Consider the following 15,283-nt stretch of genomic DNA (forward strand, 5'->3'; position numbering starts at 1 on the left):
CGTCCTGCCCCCCCCCCCTCTAATCCCGATGGTTTCGCCCGCCGCGCCCTTTTCGCTCAGCTCTCTGATTGGTAGATCTCTAGCGGAAGTGGCGTCAGTTCCGCCCGGCGCGGGGGGAGGCGGAGCGCGGGCCCGCTGAGGCAGCGCCGCCGCCATGTCCACATCGCTGGGCTCCAACACCTATAACCGGCAGAACTGGGAGGACGCGGTGAGCCCCGGGGTCTTCCGCTGCCGGGGAGGGGGAGGCTGGCGCCGCTACCAGGCCCTCCCATGGCTGGGAAAGCGGACGTGCTGCCCACACCGCTGTCTGGGCCCTGGCGGGGTTTGGGGTGTCCGGTATCTGGGGAGGGCCGGGCTGGGCCCGTCCTGCGCCTGTGGGGCGTTGTATGGAGATGGGGCCTTTCCTGGGTGGGCCCGGTGCAAACAATGGGCACGGGGGTGGTGACATTCGCTGCGGGCAGGGCTGGAGAGTTGAGATCGCTGGGATGTGCTTTTTCGGTCTTTGTCTTATGTTTTACTTCGAACCAGAATAGCCCATGAGTCGTGGTTCTGTCATTATATGGGCCCTTGGGTCGTGGCTTGCAGCTCTTCCGATGGTCTCATTAGTTTTAACTCCGCAGCAGTGTTTGCAAAGTGTGTTTTGAATGCTGTTGTGATTATAGACTTTGCTGCAAAATCCTGATTTTTCTTTCTTTTTTGCTCAATTTAGGACTTCCCTATTCTGTGCCAGACATGTCTTGGAGAAAACCCATATATTCGAATGGTATGTGCCTGTTTGACCTCCTTTTTTGTGTTACGGCCCTGGAACTTCTGGGGTCTGGGGACTAAAATAAGACTGGCTACAGGAGGAGATGCTGAAGTTGCTGTGCATTTGTCATTAATTGGTTTTGCTCAACAGGATTTGGTTCCAGCAATGTTGGTGTGCAGTTTAAGAGTAAATCAGTCAAAAAAGGAGAGCAAGATGATACAATCCATTGTCTGGAGTGCAGGAAATACTAGAACACAAAGCTCTGGTAAATGGTGTGTTGTGGAGAACTATGAGCTGCTGACATAGTAAATAGCTGAGCACAGCTTCTAAAACCTGTAGAAGCTGAAGAAGAATATGCACCTGTAAAAAGAAAGTAAAATTCTTTTATGAAGGCTCCCAGCAGTGGTTTAAATCCCTGTTTGTTTTCCTTGATTTCCCCCATGCAGGATGAGTCAGTCCATTTGTGTTGCTTTTCTCTGTGCTCAGTTTAGTTGTGTTTGACCTATGTTCATATGATCTTTCCTGATCATTTGCTGAGAGATGCTATGATGTTTGCTGAGAGAGATGATGATGTTTTTGTGAGGCACAACCCTACTGCTGGTATAGGTGATCTGGTAAAGCCTGCTTCTTTTCTTGGCCTTATTTCCTGTAACATCATCTTCGCTTAAAAATAGCTGCTGAAGTTCTGTTTCATTCTCACCTTTCAGTAATGCTTTGAGGTGAGACTTACTGTGCTGTGCTTTTCACAGAATAGTTAGAATTGGAAAGGACCTTAAGATCATCAAGTTCAAACCCGCTGCTGTGGGCAGGGACACTTCGCACTAAACACATGTCACCCACGGCTCTGTCCCACCTGGCCTTGGACACTGCCAAGGATGGAGCATTCACAACTTCCTTGGGGAGCCCATTCCAGTGCCTCACCACCCTTACAGTAAAGAACTTCTTCCTTATATCCAATCTGAACTTCCCCTGTTTAAGTTTTAACCCCGTTACCCCTTGTCCTACCACTACAGTCCCTAATGAAGAGTCCCTTTCCAGCATCTTTGTAGACCCCCTTCAGATACTGGAAGGCTGCTATGAGGTCTCCACGTAGCCTTCTCTTCTCCAGGCTGAACAGCCCCAACTTTCTCAGCCTGTCTTCATACAGGAGGTGCTCCAGTCCCCTGATCATCCTCGTGGCTCTCCTCTGGACTTGCTCCAACAATTCCATGTCCTTTTTATGTTGAGGACACCAGAACTGCACACAATACTCCAAGTGAGATCTCATGAGAGCAGAGTAGAGAGGCAGGATCACCTCATTTGACCTAATGGCCATACAGTTGGCTTTCTGATTTTACATTTAATGAATTAATTAATGAATGAGTCTAAATAAAAAATTGATTGAGAGTTTTTTACCTCTGTATTTTTTGGTCCTGTTTTCCTGCCAAGGTGGAAGCCCAAAACATGGGGGTCAGTGAGTCAAAATGCAGCATGAGGGAAAAATCCCTGTGCTGTAACCTCAGTGATGTGTTTCATGGTTTATGTCAAATTGGTGACATTTCATTTTTTTCTGTTTTTGGTTGTATTTCAGACCAAAGAAAAATATGGAAAAGAATGCAAGGTATGTTTGTTGTCTTTGGAAGAAAGGGTGTCAAAACTGGCACACATCTTGGAATAATACATTTTGATGTTAAGAAAACCATTGGCTTATCTGGGTTAACAACTTAGAGCGTTTCTGTAACTACATAAATCTTGAGGTCAGTCTATGGGTTCTTTGTTAGCCTTAAAATAGCAAAATTATGAAAGAGTGCTCAGACAGACTTAGAATTGATTCATGTTAATCAGAATTAGGTATTACAAATATTGTTATACTAGATTTGAAGGTATTTCAGTGGTTTAGATGATCTCACGTTTTCTCCTGAAGTTTGTTTTCACTCATGAGTGGAGCATAAATAACTGGAGTTTAGGTTTTGCTGTGAATGTGTTGTTCATGGCTATGTGGTGATTGTGTTAGCTGTCTAAGACATAAGCCATGAGTATTTCTGAGAGAGCAAGAAACATTTGGTGTTATTTTGCCTGAGAGAAATTAAAGGAGTGTTTTGCTCCTTCTATCAGCTGTCATCTGTGGCAGGGAGAAGGTATGTGTTGGAATCCTGCTTTCCTTCCAAAAAGTCTACTTGCAGTGGAAGCAAATGCATAATTCCACCAGATAAGATAGAGAGCAGTAATTGTCTTGTGGACCAGGAGCCTCATAACTTCTCATTGGGCTTGCTGTTGAGCTGGTGACTGATTTATCTCTCATAGATAACTGGTGATCTATCTCTAATAGCTCGATACTGACCTCACCTGGAATGGAGGGGAATTTCTTCTCCTTTTGAGTCTACCTGCTTTTAGTATTCAGGTTATTGTAATGAATCAAAAAACATCAGGACAGAAAACCTTCCTAAACCTTTCTCCTGTCCAAGTAAGGCACCAAATACAAACAAATATTTAAGGTCTGAATCTGTGATAGTGATACAAGTGTTGACTTTCTGTTGTTAGATTTGTGCCAGGCCTTTCACAGTGTTCCGCTGGTGCCCTGGTGTTCGCATGCGCTTCAAGAAGACAGAAGTGTGCCAAACGTGCAGCAAGCTGAAGAACGTCTGTCAAACCTGTCTGCTTGACCTGGAATATGGTGTGTACCAAAAATGTGAACGAAGAGAAGGAGCTGCTTGCTCCTCTTGCCTCTGAACTAACAGAAGGAGCTGCTTGCCTCTGAAATGAATGCTGGTGCAATGTCTCACTGTGTGCATGTCTCTGGACAGTCTTTGAGAAGAGCAAGTCTTGATGGTTACATCTCTGCTGAGGCTCAGGGGCAGCATGGTCTGCTTGAGCTGTTACATGAGTTATCTCTGGCGTGTGCATGTTGCAGTAACTATTTCTGCTCTTTCAGCTTGTGCTTCATAAGGATTTATTTTTGTTTGGTTTGTTTCATTCCAGGTTTGCCTATTCAAGTGCGGGATGCAGGACTGTCCCTTAAAGATGAAATGCCTAAATCTGATGTCAATAAAGAATACTACACCCAGAACATGGAACGAGAGGTAAGAGAGTGTAGTTTTAGTCATACTTTTTCTGTGTTGATGTATATAAGAGAGGAATGACCTAGCTTATCTTAAAGTCATTTGCTTAGTCTTATTCTGTGCATGAGTTTTCAATGGTGTTTTATACATAATTATTTGTATTTGAACTACTGTTTAGATATCCAATTCTGATGGCACTAGGCCAGTTGGTGCACTGGGAAAAGCTACATCTACCAGTGACATGCTGCTGAAGCTGGCTCGGACCACTCCTTATTACAAACGTAACCGTCCTCACATCTGTTCCTTCTGGGTAAAAGGAGAGTGCAAGAGAGGAGAAGAGTGTCCCTACAGGTACAAAGACATCTTAAACACTTAATTTGTTAATCACTGTCAGATACAGCTCCCCTTGGGGTAGAAGAACAGGGAGTGCTGCAGACATAACACTCTAATTGGGGTCAGTGTGAAACTTGGGTTCAGTTGGGCCGTAGCACCGGTGGATGAATCTTTGTTGTGGCAAGTTGGTTTTTTAGGAATCAGCTGTGTGATCTTGCAGTGCTTTGCTGAAGCAGCGACTGCAGCTCTGCTCTTGCATAGTTCATTTTTTCCCTTTGTGGTGTCAGTCCCCTCAATCAGAGATCTTTGTCTTTGAACAAGAGGCCATTTGAAATCCAGCTGTTATATTGTGTAGTGTTGAGCACTGAGCTGTCAGAAGTGCCATTCATTCACAACTTGAGGCAGTCCTGGCTCTGTTTAAGCTCTTGTGGCTTTTTGTTCATTTTGGCGTGTTTGTGTGAACGGGGTTAACATGTAAGTGACCAGAGGGAAGAGGGCAGTTACAGTAATTTTAATGTGATGCGACTGTGAGTGACGTTTGTTTGCTGAACCTTAGACATGAGAAACCTACAGATCCAGACGATCCTCTGGCTGATCAGAACATCAAAGATCGTTACTATGGAATTAATGATCCCGTGGCTGATAAACTCCTGAAGCGAGCATCCACCATGCCTCGTCTGGACCCCCCTGATGACAAGACTATCACTACACTGTATGTTGGAGGGCTTGGAGATACCATCACTGAATCAGATCTCAGGTGCGTTGGTGAATTTGTATTGCCCTTGATTTGGTATTTGAAGCTTTGATTACTGCTCATCTCCAAGTGAGAAAATCTCTTGGAAGGGGAAAAAGTCAATCTGGTTTTCAGTTTTCCTTAATGGGGAAGTGCAGAGGAGTGCCAGCTTAGTGGGGAACAGTAAACAGGCACATTTCAAATGCTTTGATTAAAATTTCTCTCTATAAAGATGAGTCATCCTGAGCTGTTGGGGATATTGTGCTACACTTGGTACAAGAAAGTCCCATAGCCTCTCTAGCTCCTGAGAAAAGCTGCTGCAGAGTTTTTATTGCTCCATAATTTTATAGAGGGATAAGAGGCTTGATTTCTAATGGTTACTCTGAACTAGTGATGGAGAAAAAAAAGGATTTGAGCATAAACTATTTTGGCACATGATGAGATATACAGTGCTATGTGCCCTGTGGCTGGAAGGAGTGAGGTTTCTTAACACTCATTTTTCTCCACACAGAAATCACTTCTACCAGTTTGGGGAGATCCGAACGATCACGGTGGTGCAGAGGCAGCAATGTGCCTTCATCCAGTTCGCCACCCGCCAAGCAGCAGAAGTGGCTGCTGAGAAATCCTTCAACAAGCTCATCGTGAATGGCCGCAGGCTCAATGTCAAATGGGGAAGGTGAGTGAGGGCGAGGAAACCTTGAGGATTTTGCCACAAGGTTCTTCACTCAGTTATGCAGCCTTGAAGAACAAGTTGGGTGTTACCCTGGAGTAAGTACTGATCTGTAAATAGTCAGGGTACTCTTAGAGTTCCTTTTTCTTTTAACAGTGGGATCTGGGTTGGAGATGACACAAATTGTGTAAGGGATTTCCTGGTAGAAGGTTATGGATGAGTTTCTGTAGTTTTGTTTCTCATCGTCTCCTTTAAGGACTGTTTGCACGCTCTGTACCAGGTGTCTCTGATGGGCTGTGAATTTTTCATCTTTGGCCTAAAGCAATGGGTCTGGATTAGATAATGTGAAACTATTGTGGTGTGAATATCTGCTTATCTTGCTTTTTCTCATCCTTGTTCTCAAACATTCCTCTGGTTTTTAGGTCCCAGGCAGCAAGAGGAAAAGATAAGGACAAGGAAGGTACTACAGAATCCGGGATAAAGCTGGAGCCAGTTCCAGGACTCCCTGGAGGTAAAGGAGTGTTTACATCTCTGAAATGCTTATGCTGACCTGAGAGAGGCTGGAGCTAAACCTCAGAGAGCAGTAGCAGAGTTCATGGCAGTAGAGGCACTGGTGAGCCCAGAGCAGTTACCTACAGTAGGTTTGCAGCAGATCCAGCTGGGATTGAGAGGTGAGCTTTGTCTAGAAGTAAATTCTTGATGAAAAGATTTCTTTGTGATGAGTGAAAAGATAAAGCTGAATTCAAGTTATTTAGGTCTGAGGTACTGGCAACCCACGCATGGTTAATGCCTTTCTTATCCACTGAGTGTCATATGATGGAAAAAGCAAAGCTCGTTTTGGGTGAAGGAAAATGGTGACTGTTTGGAGTCTCAGTGCAGTCCTTACTGCTCTGGTTCATACGTGCAATTGTAGTATCACTTTGTCCTTGTGGAAGAGCTGCTTGTGCCTCTCTCTCTCTCTGAAGGCACACGCCTCTGCATATCTTGATTGAGAGATTTTCCATAACCACCGTGTACTTTTTGTGCAGCTCTCCCTCCTCCTCCAGCTGCAGAAGAGGAGGCTTCTGCAAATTACTTCAACCTACCTCCAAGTGGCCCTCCAGCCGTGGTTAACATTGCCTTGCCTCCTCCTCCTGGCATTGCTCCACCACCACCTCCAGGTACTTATGTTTCCCCTTCAAGTGGGGGTTAGATGATCAAGTCCTCCTTGTTCTGCTGTTGTCTCGCACTGATGCATGCCCTGAGTTGAGTTTCCTCATCCCTGATCATGCAGTGTAAACTGATGACCTAAAATGAGCTGTCAGCACAGTTTAATTAAACTGAGCTGCCTGTCATGGTATGTATTCACTTGCAAATTCTCAGGCATGTCAGAGATCCCTGTTCCTGGTACTGAGACCTCCTCAGTGCTTTTGCTGGCTGTGTAAATGCCGCATTAACTTAACCTTCAAAGGGTAATTTTGCAACTGGTTGAATGCCAGCCTGTGTTTAGCTGTGTGTATGTATCTATCTGGAGACCCTTTTGTTTTGTGAGACATCAGACTCTTGTGGATGTATTTGGTTTACTCTATGCTTCAGTAGAAAGCATTCGATTGGTATTACAGACATCTGTCCAGTCCTCCCACCAGCTTTTATCTGTGAGGAAGGATGTGTGTTGGGTGAGGATTGCCCCCAGTTGTACTGGATAGAGGGGAAGGAGTTTGGGGATTTGAGGAGTCACAGGAGAAATGTATGTTTCTAAGGCACAGCTGTAAGCCAGCTGTTTTCTGGTGACACTTTCAAGCAGTGGTACATGTGTTCCCTGTTCTCTTTGTCTGAAGCTGCCAACTTTGTTTCCACAGGTTTCGGTCCACACATGTTCCACGCCATGGGGCCACCGCCTCCCTTCATGCGAGCCCCAGGCCCCATTCACTACCCATCTCAAGATCCCCAGAGGATGGGTGCCCATGCAGGGAAGCACAGCAGCCCCTAGCACCTCCTGCCACCCTCATCCTTGAAGTAAATGTTATTTTCTAGTTACCATGATAGCACCATATGTCGAGCTGTGGGTGAGCTAGAGCAGCCTTATTTCCCTACTTGCAGATGCTGGGCAGGCTGAGCTCCGTGTGTCTGCTAGCTAATCAGATTGTGGATACATCCCAGATCTTTCATGTAGTGTTGAGGGGTGGGGGGGTTTAGGGGGAGAAGGGGCAGACAGAAGGGCTGTCAGGGATCTGTGGATCAGGTGTCCCAGAATGACTGTGCTCTCGTGTATCCCGTTTGCACACTTTTAAATAAACTTCTGGAAGAAACAAAACCAAACCCTTTTGAAGCTCATCTGATGTCCTCAGTCTGAACACCATGGACTGTGTAAAGGTAACCAGAGACTTCTCTGTCAGGTAACTAATGACTTATTATTCTAATGAGGTATTAAAGACCAAATAAGAGCCAGAAAACAAGCATATTGGATGTGCCAAACCCATGGGATTTGCCTTACTATTGCCACAGAATTTCCCCCCTTCTTTTTTTTTTGACTTCTGGCTTAAAAAAAAACCAAACCAACCCCTTTTTCATGCTTCATTTCTAATCCTGCACATCATGAGCAATATGAGATTAGGTCATGCGAGCAGCCTCTGGGTGGTGCATCTGTATGTCAGCTGTGTTCATGCAGTGGATCTGTGGACATCTTTCTGTACAGCAACACATGACGGGACCTGTTCTGAAGCTTCATTTGCTTGGTTTTTTAAAAAAATACATTAAAATGCTTGAATTTTTCAATCTTTTGCTTAGACCCTGCTTGGTGGAGACAGTGTCTGAGGACTTGGGAGTTTTATTTGGCTGCTGCCAAAGCCAGGGTGGAGAGTGGGCAATGACAGTAGGTGTTACCTGCTGCCCTGAGTGATGCCACTGGTGCTGCCAGGCTCTGGGAGTTGGTACCAGGGCCATAGTTGGCTTCCTCTGGAGAAAAAGCTGGGCTCTGGGCCCAGGTTACTGGTTTAGTTTCTGTGAAACCCCTTCCAGGGCAGTGTTGGAGGCCAGGCAGAAGCCTGCTGGTGCATGAGGAAGGGCTGCAGCCTTTGTCACTGCTCTGGCCCCAATTTGCCTTCGGAGCTGTGAGCGCTGAGCAGGCAGATCTGGAATGCAAACAGGCTTTACGTTGTCACAATTCATTTATTACTTCCAGCCAGGTCCCCAGGGGTACACAGGTTCTACAGCTAATGGACAAATTGGAGAGAGGGCTTTGGAACAGCCCTTGATCATCACAAAATTTTAATGTTTTAAGGAAAGGACTTTTTTGCTTTCCAGTTGCATTTCCCATTTCCCTTCAGTTAAAGTTTCCTCCCTGAATGGTGTGTTGTGGCAGCAGACTCCCTGTGTGGGATCTCCACAGCACCACACATACACCTGAGGCAGCTGTTAGCTGCTTTTTTACCAGCAAATTTATTTGCCCAATTCAACCATGGTGGTGGAAGAAAAACCATTTATGCTGATGTTCCTGCTTTTGGAAGATAAAATAAAGGTAAGAACCTGATGGAAGCATTTGAAGTTAGATTCTTGTTAGCAATGAGCAGGGTTTTCCAGATGTTTCAGTGACTGTCCTGGAGCCTGTTGGTAGCTGTGTGTCCCACTGTGTGTCACTGCTGATGCTCACATTCAGAGGGAAGGCTGTGCTTGCTCTGGAGTTGTGGCTGTGCTCATTTTCCCTCCTGCTGATGCAGAAGTTACCGAAATACCCTGGCAGTGCCTTCGGACTGGTGCAGTTCTGCAGTGCAGTGATTCCAGGCAGGGCCTGATCCTTACTGACTGGATTGGAAGCAAATCTGGCATAAGTCAATCAAAGAGTTGAGATGTTTAAGCAAGGCATGCAGATAGCAGTGAGAAGGGGAAAATATCAGCTGCCAAGTGCCAGCCAGAAGCTTATGGAAAAAGGGGCACAAGTTTCCAGCGTGTTTCTCTCCCATATACCCTGGTTGTGCTGTGCTGGTGAACAGGCAGATTTCCAGTTCTGCATTTGTTTTTGTTGTCTAGCCAAGCCCTGGGTAACAGCTTTTAACATGCCAATGCTTCTGGTGACTTGTTTTGCTGCTGCTCTTCAATTATCACCTCCTCTTGCTGTCCTGACCGGAATGACAGATGTAGAGTTGTCCTGAAGATGGAATTTCTCCATCTGTTAGAGCAGGTTTTGTGTGTCGGTGCAGCAGCAGTGGGACACCTTGGTGTGCTGCAGCCAGTGCTCCTGCCATTTTCCATGAGGACAGGCTGAACAGGACGTTTTACATGGAATTGTGTTAATGGCGAGAGCTTGGCTGCCCTCGTGTCGGTGGCAGGTACAAGGGGGGTTCAAAATGGTCCTGGCCTTGAACTTGTTCAAATCCTGCTGAAGAAGGCAACAACCAGAGACCACCAGCTTGGCTTTCATGGAGAACACTTAACTCCTCTCTCCCCTACAGTGCGAAGTGTGCTTGAGTCTAGCAAGAGAAGCATCCATGGTGATGGGGAAGGGAGCACGTGTGCTACAGCTCGTCGCTCTCCGGTAGAATCCGCACCCAGCCTTGCGGCACCCTGTTGAAGTTACGCCTGTTGTCAATCACCTCCAGAGTGCTCAGGTTGTCCAGCTCCGTGGCAGGCACAAAGAACAGGTCACTGAGCTGTGTTCTGTCAAACGGGGCAGGAGTCCTGCAGCAGAGAAGCAGCAGATTTAGCATGTTACAAGGAGGGATTGTGAGTAGTAAAGGTGAGAGAAAAAGCAGGTCTGGATTTAGTAACTGAGCCCAGCAGTAGTCTATCAAGGCCTGTAGAAAGTGATAACCCTTCTCTTTGTCCCCAGGATGCCATTAGAGCCTCTGCCAGCCCAGGGAGATGGCTTCTCTTGTACAGAGCCAACCTCAGCTCAAGCTTTAGCAAGCCAGAGTGGGGTTTGGTGCCTGAGTGGCTGTGGAATGGGAGGGAGGAAGCGTGTTGTTACCTTCACTGTAGTCTCTTTTGATGGGCTTCACCGCCAGCAGTAGAGATGAGCTGTGTGTGAAAGGGGTTAGATGAAGAGAGCAAGTGATGGTAACAAACCCTCTGGCCTTCAGGAAGTGACTTATCCACAGCTAAAGTGTTCTGCAGAGGGCTGAGGCCGATAGTGCTGCCTCCTGATGGCTCTAGCATGTGTGCAGGCAACTGCCTCTCTCTTGGCCTTGGCTCTAGGTAGCCTTTTGGGACAGCTTCTCTTCAACAATGACTAACAGGAGGAGCAGTGCGGGGGCAAGAGCTGTCATCCCTTTTTGGAGAAATGTGGAAAGGGATTTGGGAAGAGAGTGACAGCCTCTGAGAAGCCAAGAATGTTGGTTTTGGAGCAGCACATGGAGGCTGAGCTATCAATGAGGCAGAGCTGGGAATATTTGCTTTGGGAAGCGCTGCTTGAGCATGAGTAACGTGGCACTGTTTTGCAACAGAAGAGAAATAAAGGGGGAAAAGGTAAAAGAGAGAGGTTTGTTCCAGGAACTTTCTCTCTTCTGGGAAATGACAGTCATTTCCAAAGCTTGGGTTTACTCTCTCTTAAGGCAGTGCAATTTAGCAAAGTGTCCTCACATCATAGCCTGAATAAATCCCAACTTTAACCAGACTTGAAGTCTGCTTTAACACAGTTGCTGTTGAGATGGTGAATGTGCCCTGTGACCTGGGTGAGCTGAGCTGGGATTCACCTCGCTTTGGGCAACACTACTGGCTTCTCTCTTAGCGGATCTGTTCCCAAAAGCTTGTTTTCCTGCAGTTTGGTATTTGATGAAGTGAGAAGTGATTTAAAAGCCAACAGCTTGGAAGATCATGAAAAGCCCAGTTAAAAGCAGATTGGCTCTCTGAAACTTCATGCCTCGGTGAAGAATTAGAGGAGGTGGCGAGAGGCTTGGTGTTAAATTAGCATCCATCTGTATTAAATAACAGTTCAAGACTTTAAATAGAAAGGCAGCATGTGAGAAGGGAGAAAGAGAACAGGGGAAAGCATTATTCAGAAACATGCCCTTGCTTCAGTCCCCATCCATAAATAAATCCTGAGGCAGGAATATGGGTAAATGTTGAATAAAAGAGCTCAGTGTGTGCAGCAGCTCCTTGTTCTCCCCCTATGGCACCTCCTTGGATGTTACTGCTCCAGGGAAGCTTCTGGGAAGGAAAACCTGAGGGAACAGCTCTTGCAGCCCCTTTGCTTGTCCCTTCTGTTATCCCTCTTCCCTCTCTCCCTCAGCCCCACTCCAGTGCACTGCAGCACTCACTGGTGTGGAAGGGGAAATGCAGAGGGAATGAGCATACAGCAGCCTTGTGCTGTGCCCCTCGCCGTGCCACACAGCAAAGCCACAGGGCTGAGGGAGAGAAGAGAAGCAGAGGGATGGTGGCAGCACCATCTCAGCTCCACCAGCTGAGATCTCTGCCCTTTGGGACACAATTGCCATGCAGAGGGGTTGTAGTTCCCAACAGCTCCTTCTGCCAAGCGCTCAAAGCCCAACACTTGTGTCACCCTCAACTTGGATACAGCTTGACTGTGGGCTCAGGAGAGCTGCTGCTTGCAGAGGCCCAGCACCATGGCAGATGATGGTGTGACAGGGAGCAGTGCTGTGCCCTGGAAAGTTAGCTCCAGTGGGAACTTGCCTATTGGAAGGTGACTTTGGCCAGCAAGGATAACGTATTGTCATCCTCATGGAAGAAGCTTTTGGGAAGGAGGAGAGCCAGGAGCTCAGTTTGCAGATTCCCTGGGATGATGTTCAGCTTAAAAACTCAGTTGTCTTTATCCTACCTCGGGCTGCTGATGCTTTGCTACCACCAGATCTCCATCTTCTGGATCCCCACCAGGCACCTTTCCAGAAAGGAGATTATCTAGGGTCCCAAACTCTACCCCAGTGTGATTTGGAGGTGCAAGGAGGCAGCAGCCTTCCATACTCCACTCAAAGCATGGATCTTGCCAGGCTGAGCCAGCAGGACCTCCCTGGCCTGAAGACTTCAGTCTCAAGCAGGTGTTTGGAAGGAATCTGGTGACCTCTTAGCACTTTGTGGGAAGATTAACCTTATCCCCCCACTGCTTCCAGCAGCTGCTTGGATACCTTAGTGACATTATGAGAGAGACTTGGCACTATCTGTGCCATTCCTCCACCCAACCCAGAGCTGAGCCTGGCTGGAACAGCAGCTATTCCTTCTCCAGGACCATGAGATCAAGCTGCACTAACACAGTGGTGGAGCTAATAGGAGATGTGGGGAGCTGCTTGAGGCAGGGACCTTTGCAGAGGAGCCACAGAGTGCTCTGTAAAGACAGGATGGAACATTGCATTTCCCTGGCAGGATGCAAAGTGCTTGCTGAGGTAGGGACAGACAGGATGCTGGTGCCTGCTCCTTGGCCAGCATTACCTGTTGAAGCTCCTGAAGTCCCATTGAGAGGGTCTCATGGGTGGCTGGTACTCGCCGAGCACGGCATTGTCCTTGTCACCAAGGAGGTCGTGCCATGGGGATCGGTAGCCCTTGGGGATGGCGGTGACATTGAACTTCTCCGGAGGGACTTCTTTGAGGGGACCTGAGTAGCCTGTGGAGGGGGAGAGGACATGGGCTGATGTGGGTACAGGAGTAGGAACATACAACAGATATACCTGTTATGTATTTATACATATAAGGGTCTGGTGCTCGCTGCCCGCAGCCTCTCATTGTGAGCTGACAGTGGTGTCACCTCTGGGGTGCAGGTGGCATTTACCTGGGGCCAGAGCATCGGGGTTGAGGATTTTACTCATCTGCAGGACTTTCTGTGTCTTCTTGGGCACTTCAGGGGGGCCGCCCTGGGGCGATGCTGCCACGTGGAGCTCGGAGTGGTAACTCTGCTGGCCCCCAGCATCCTCCCCTGCCTGCAGAGGGGAGAGTCAATGGGCACAGGGTGCTCCCCCTGCCCTTTCAAGAGGCTGCTGAAAGCATCTTGGAGCCTCCTTCACCAACTCACCGTCCACTCATTTGCTGCTCCCTCCCTGTCACCTCTCTCTGTGCGGTGTGAGCCACCCGGCCCTGGGAGCTGCAGGAGGTGAGGAGAGGGGTTAGTGATGCACAGAGGGACTGGTGCCATCCCCTTGCTCTTTGGTGGATGCTGAGCCTTGCCCATCTCCGTACCCATCCCACCAAGCCACCCCTCCTCTCCCTTCATCTCAATGTAACTGCATGGCTGAGACCCCCCTGACCGCCCCAGGAATCGCTTCTCTGCTGGGAAAGGGCTGTCCCGGTTGGAGCTGGGGCTGAGCCGCAGACCCACCTCCCTGTGGCTGCCGAGGTTCTCAAAGGTGAAGCGCTGCATGCGGCGCTGGCGCTGCTGGAAGAGCCGGGACCCGCGGTTGTGGGGCAGGGAGAGCTCCTCTATCATCAGGTCCTGCGTGGTGCTCATCTTCTTGCCCAGGTCCAGCTGGGGCTCTGGGGGGGGGGGGGGCAGGGGAGAACACAGCCACAAATGAGGCTGCTGCAGGGCTGGGGACCCCCGTGCCTTGTGCAGGGGCAGTGGTGTCCCATCATTGGGGTCCCTGCTGCTGTGCCTGCACCCGGAGCTGTGCCAGGGACCAGTGTGGGGAATTACCTGGGAGTTACCTCAGCTCCAGAGGCTCTAACAGCTCCTCTCACCCCCATGCATGGACCCCTCCAGCCCTCAACATGCAATGGCTGCCCCTTGGGGCTGTAGTGCGAGAGGGCACCAAGGCACAGAGACCCTGCGGGACCTCAACCAGAGCTGGGTCTGGCCCCTGGGCAGGGAGGGCAGCACTGTCCCGGGACTGGCAGCACCCCCAGAACCCCCTTACCATCCTCAGGGCCCGGTCTCATGATGGCCATTACTTGCTGCTGTGCTCCTGGGGCAGCTCTGTGCAAGGGGGACGGATCCTGCCTGGCTGGAAGAGAGAGGCAGCCGTGGGGTGGCACCAAGCATGGGGATGCATCAGCCCCAGGCATTCCATGGGGAGAGGTCAGGCTTGGCTGAGCATCCTCCCTGGCCAGTTTCATCCCTGAGCATCCCCCCTGGCCAGCATCGTCCCCAGGTGCTTCCCTGGTCAGCATCACTCCTATTCTGCTCTCCATTCAGTTATTGGATGCAGGAGAACATTTAAAGCATGCTGCCCTTCAGCCTCTGCCTGTTGCCTTTCTGTAGGGCAGAAAGTGTCCTCCTTGCCCACAATGAGCCAGTGTCCTCATGCCCTGAGCCCCCTGGGAGCAGCACCCATAGCCTGCAGCCGAGCAGGGCCCTGGCTGCCACCCACCAGCACCTCTGCTCCAGCAGAGCTATTTTCAGCCACGGCCCTGAGGGTGTGGGAGCCACAACCCTGACCCTGCCGGAGCTGGGCAGACAGCCAGGAGCTGTGTACCGGGCACCCCACTCTGGGCACACCATACCCTGGCCCCATGGTGGTGATGTCCCCACCACTAAGACTGGAGTGCCCCCAAGCACCCACCCATCCGCTGACCCCAGTGTGGGACCTCACCTCCCTTACCTGGCCAGGGGATGTCCCTGGCGTTGGACACCAAAGATGCTCTCCTGCTGCGCCGGGGATGAGGCTGAAGCCAAGCTGTGGTCACCAGTGCTTGGTGGCCCCAGCTGGTCCTCCGGGACACCCCAGGGCTCCTGCTGCTTGCCCCAACCGGTGCTGGGCTCCAGACCAGATGCCAAGGTCCAGCGCGGGACAGCAGCTATTTCTGGCTGAGAAAGGGGGCGGAGCGGGGCTGACCCTTGGGATTGGGATCTGTCACCCTGCATGGAGCAGGGATGGCCCTTGGGGACTGGGACGGTGTCCATGCAGCAG

The 15,283-nt window shown here is 49.4% G+C and overlaps 2 protein-coding genes across 5 annotated transcripts; one reads left to right on the forward strand and one right to left on the reverse strand.

The window, feature by feature from the left end:
• Positions 1-68: 68 nt before the first annotated feature.
• Positions 69-7,820, forward strand: RBM22 (RNA binding motif protein 22). The gene is made up of 11 exons (XM_061456897.1): positions 69-208; positions 710-763; positions 2,319-2,348; positions 3,269-3,401; positions 3,707-3,807; positions 3,965-4,137; positions 4,676-4,876; positions 5,364-5,528; positions 5,945-6,033; positions 6,551-6,682; positions 7,361-7,820. The coding sequence occupies exons 1-11, from the start codon at positions 155-157 to the stop codon at positions 7,489-7,491; spliced, it is 1,263 nt and encodes a 420-aa protein (XP_061312881.1). The 5' UTR covers positions 69-154; the 3' UTR covers positions 7,492-7,820.
• Positions 7,821-10,012: 2,192 nt separating this feature from the next.
• Positions 10,013-15,260, reverse strand: MYOZ3 (myozenin 3). 4 transcript variants are annotated; one of them, XM_061456898.1, is made up of 7 exons: positions 14,975-15,260; positions 14,291-14,373; positions 13,756-13,910; positions 13,453-13,521; positions 13,213-13,360; positions 12,876-13,047; positions 10,013-10,175 (listed from the first exon to the last, which is right to left on the reverse strand). In XM_061456898.1, the coding sequence occupies exons 1-7, from the start codon at positions 15,235-15,237 to the stop codon at positions 10,013-10,015; spliced, it is 1,053 nt and encodes a 350-aa protein (XP_061312882.1). In that variant the 5' UTR covers positions 15,238-15,260. The 4 variants fall into 4 exon arrangements, with proteins under 4 accessions (XP_061312882.1, XP_061312883.1, XP_061312884.1 ...); XM_061456899.1 differs by having other exon boundaries at positions 14,291-14,377; positions 14,975-15,107; XM_061456900.1 differs by having other exon boundaries at positions 14,291-14,377; positions 14,966-15,107.
• Positions 15,261-15,283: the final 23 nt, after the last annotated feature.

Source organism: Pezoporus flaviventris, unplaced genomic scaffold, assembly GCF_033815535.1.
Source record: "Pezoporus flaviventris isolate CSIRO_AGI_PZ_B2104156 unplaced genomic scaffold, CSIRO_AGI_Pfla_v1 ptg000023l, whole genome shotgun sequence".
Classification (NCBI taxonomy): domain Eukaryota; kingdom Metazoa; phylum Chordata; class Aves; order Psittaciformes; family Psittacidae; genus Pezoporus; species Pezoporus flaviventris.

Bases quoted from the DNA above. Each gene is read 5' to 3' on its own strand.
- RBM22 (XM_061456897.1), top strand. From the start codon at position 155: ATGTCCACATCGCTGGGCTCCAACACCTATAACCGGCAGAACTGGGAG. The intron at 3,402-3,706 runs GTGTGTACCAAA...GTTTCATTCCAG, and splicing joins TCTGCTTGACCTGGAATATG to GTTTGCCTATTCAAGTGCGG. The intron at 5,529-5,944 runs GTGAGTGAGGGC...TCTGGTTTTTAG, and splicing joins CTCAATGTCAAATGGGGAAG to GTCCCAGGCAGCAAGAGGAA.
- MYOZ3 (XM_061456898.1), bottom strand. From the start codon at position 15,237: ATGCAGGGTGACAGATCCCAATCCCAAGGGTCAGCCCCGCTCCGCCCC. The intron at 14,374-14,974 runs GTAAGGGAGGTG...TCTTCCAGCCAG, and splicing joins CAGGGACATCCCCTGGCCAG to GCAGGATCCGTCCCCCTTGC. The intron at 13,911-14,290 runs GTAAGGGGGTTC...CCCCCCCCCCAG, and splicing joins GAGACCGGGCCCTGAGGATG to AGCCCCAGCTGGACCTGGGC.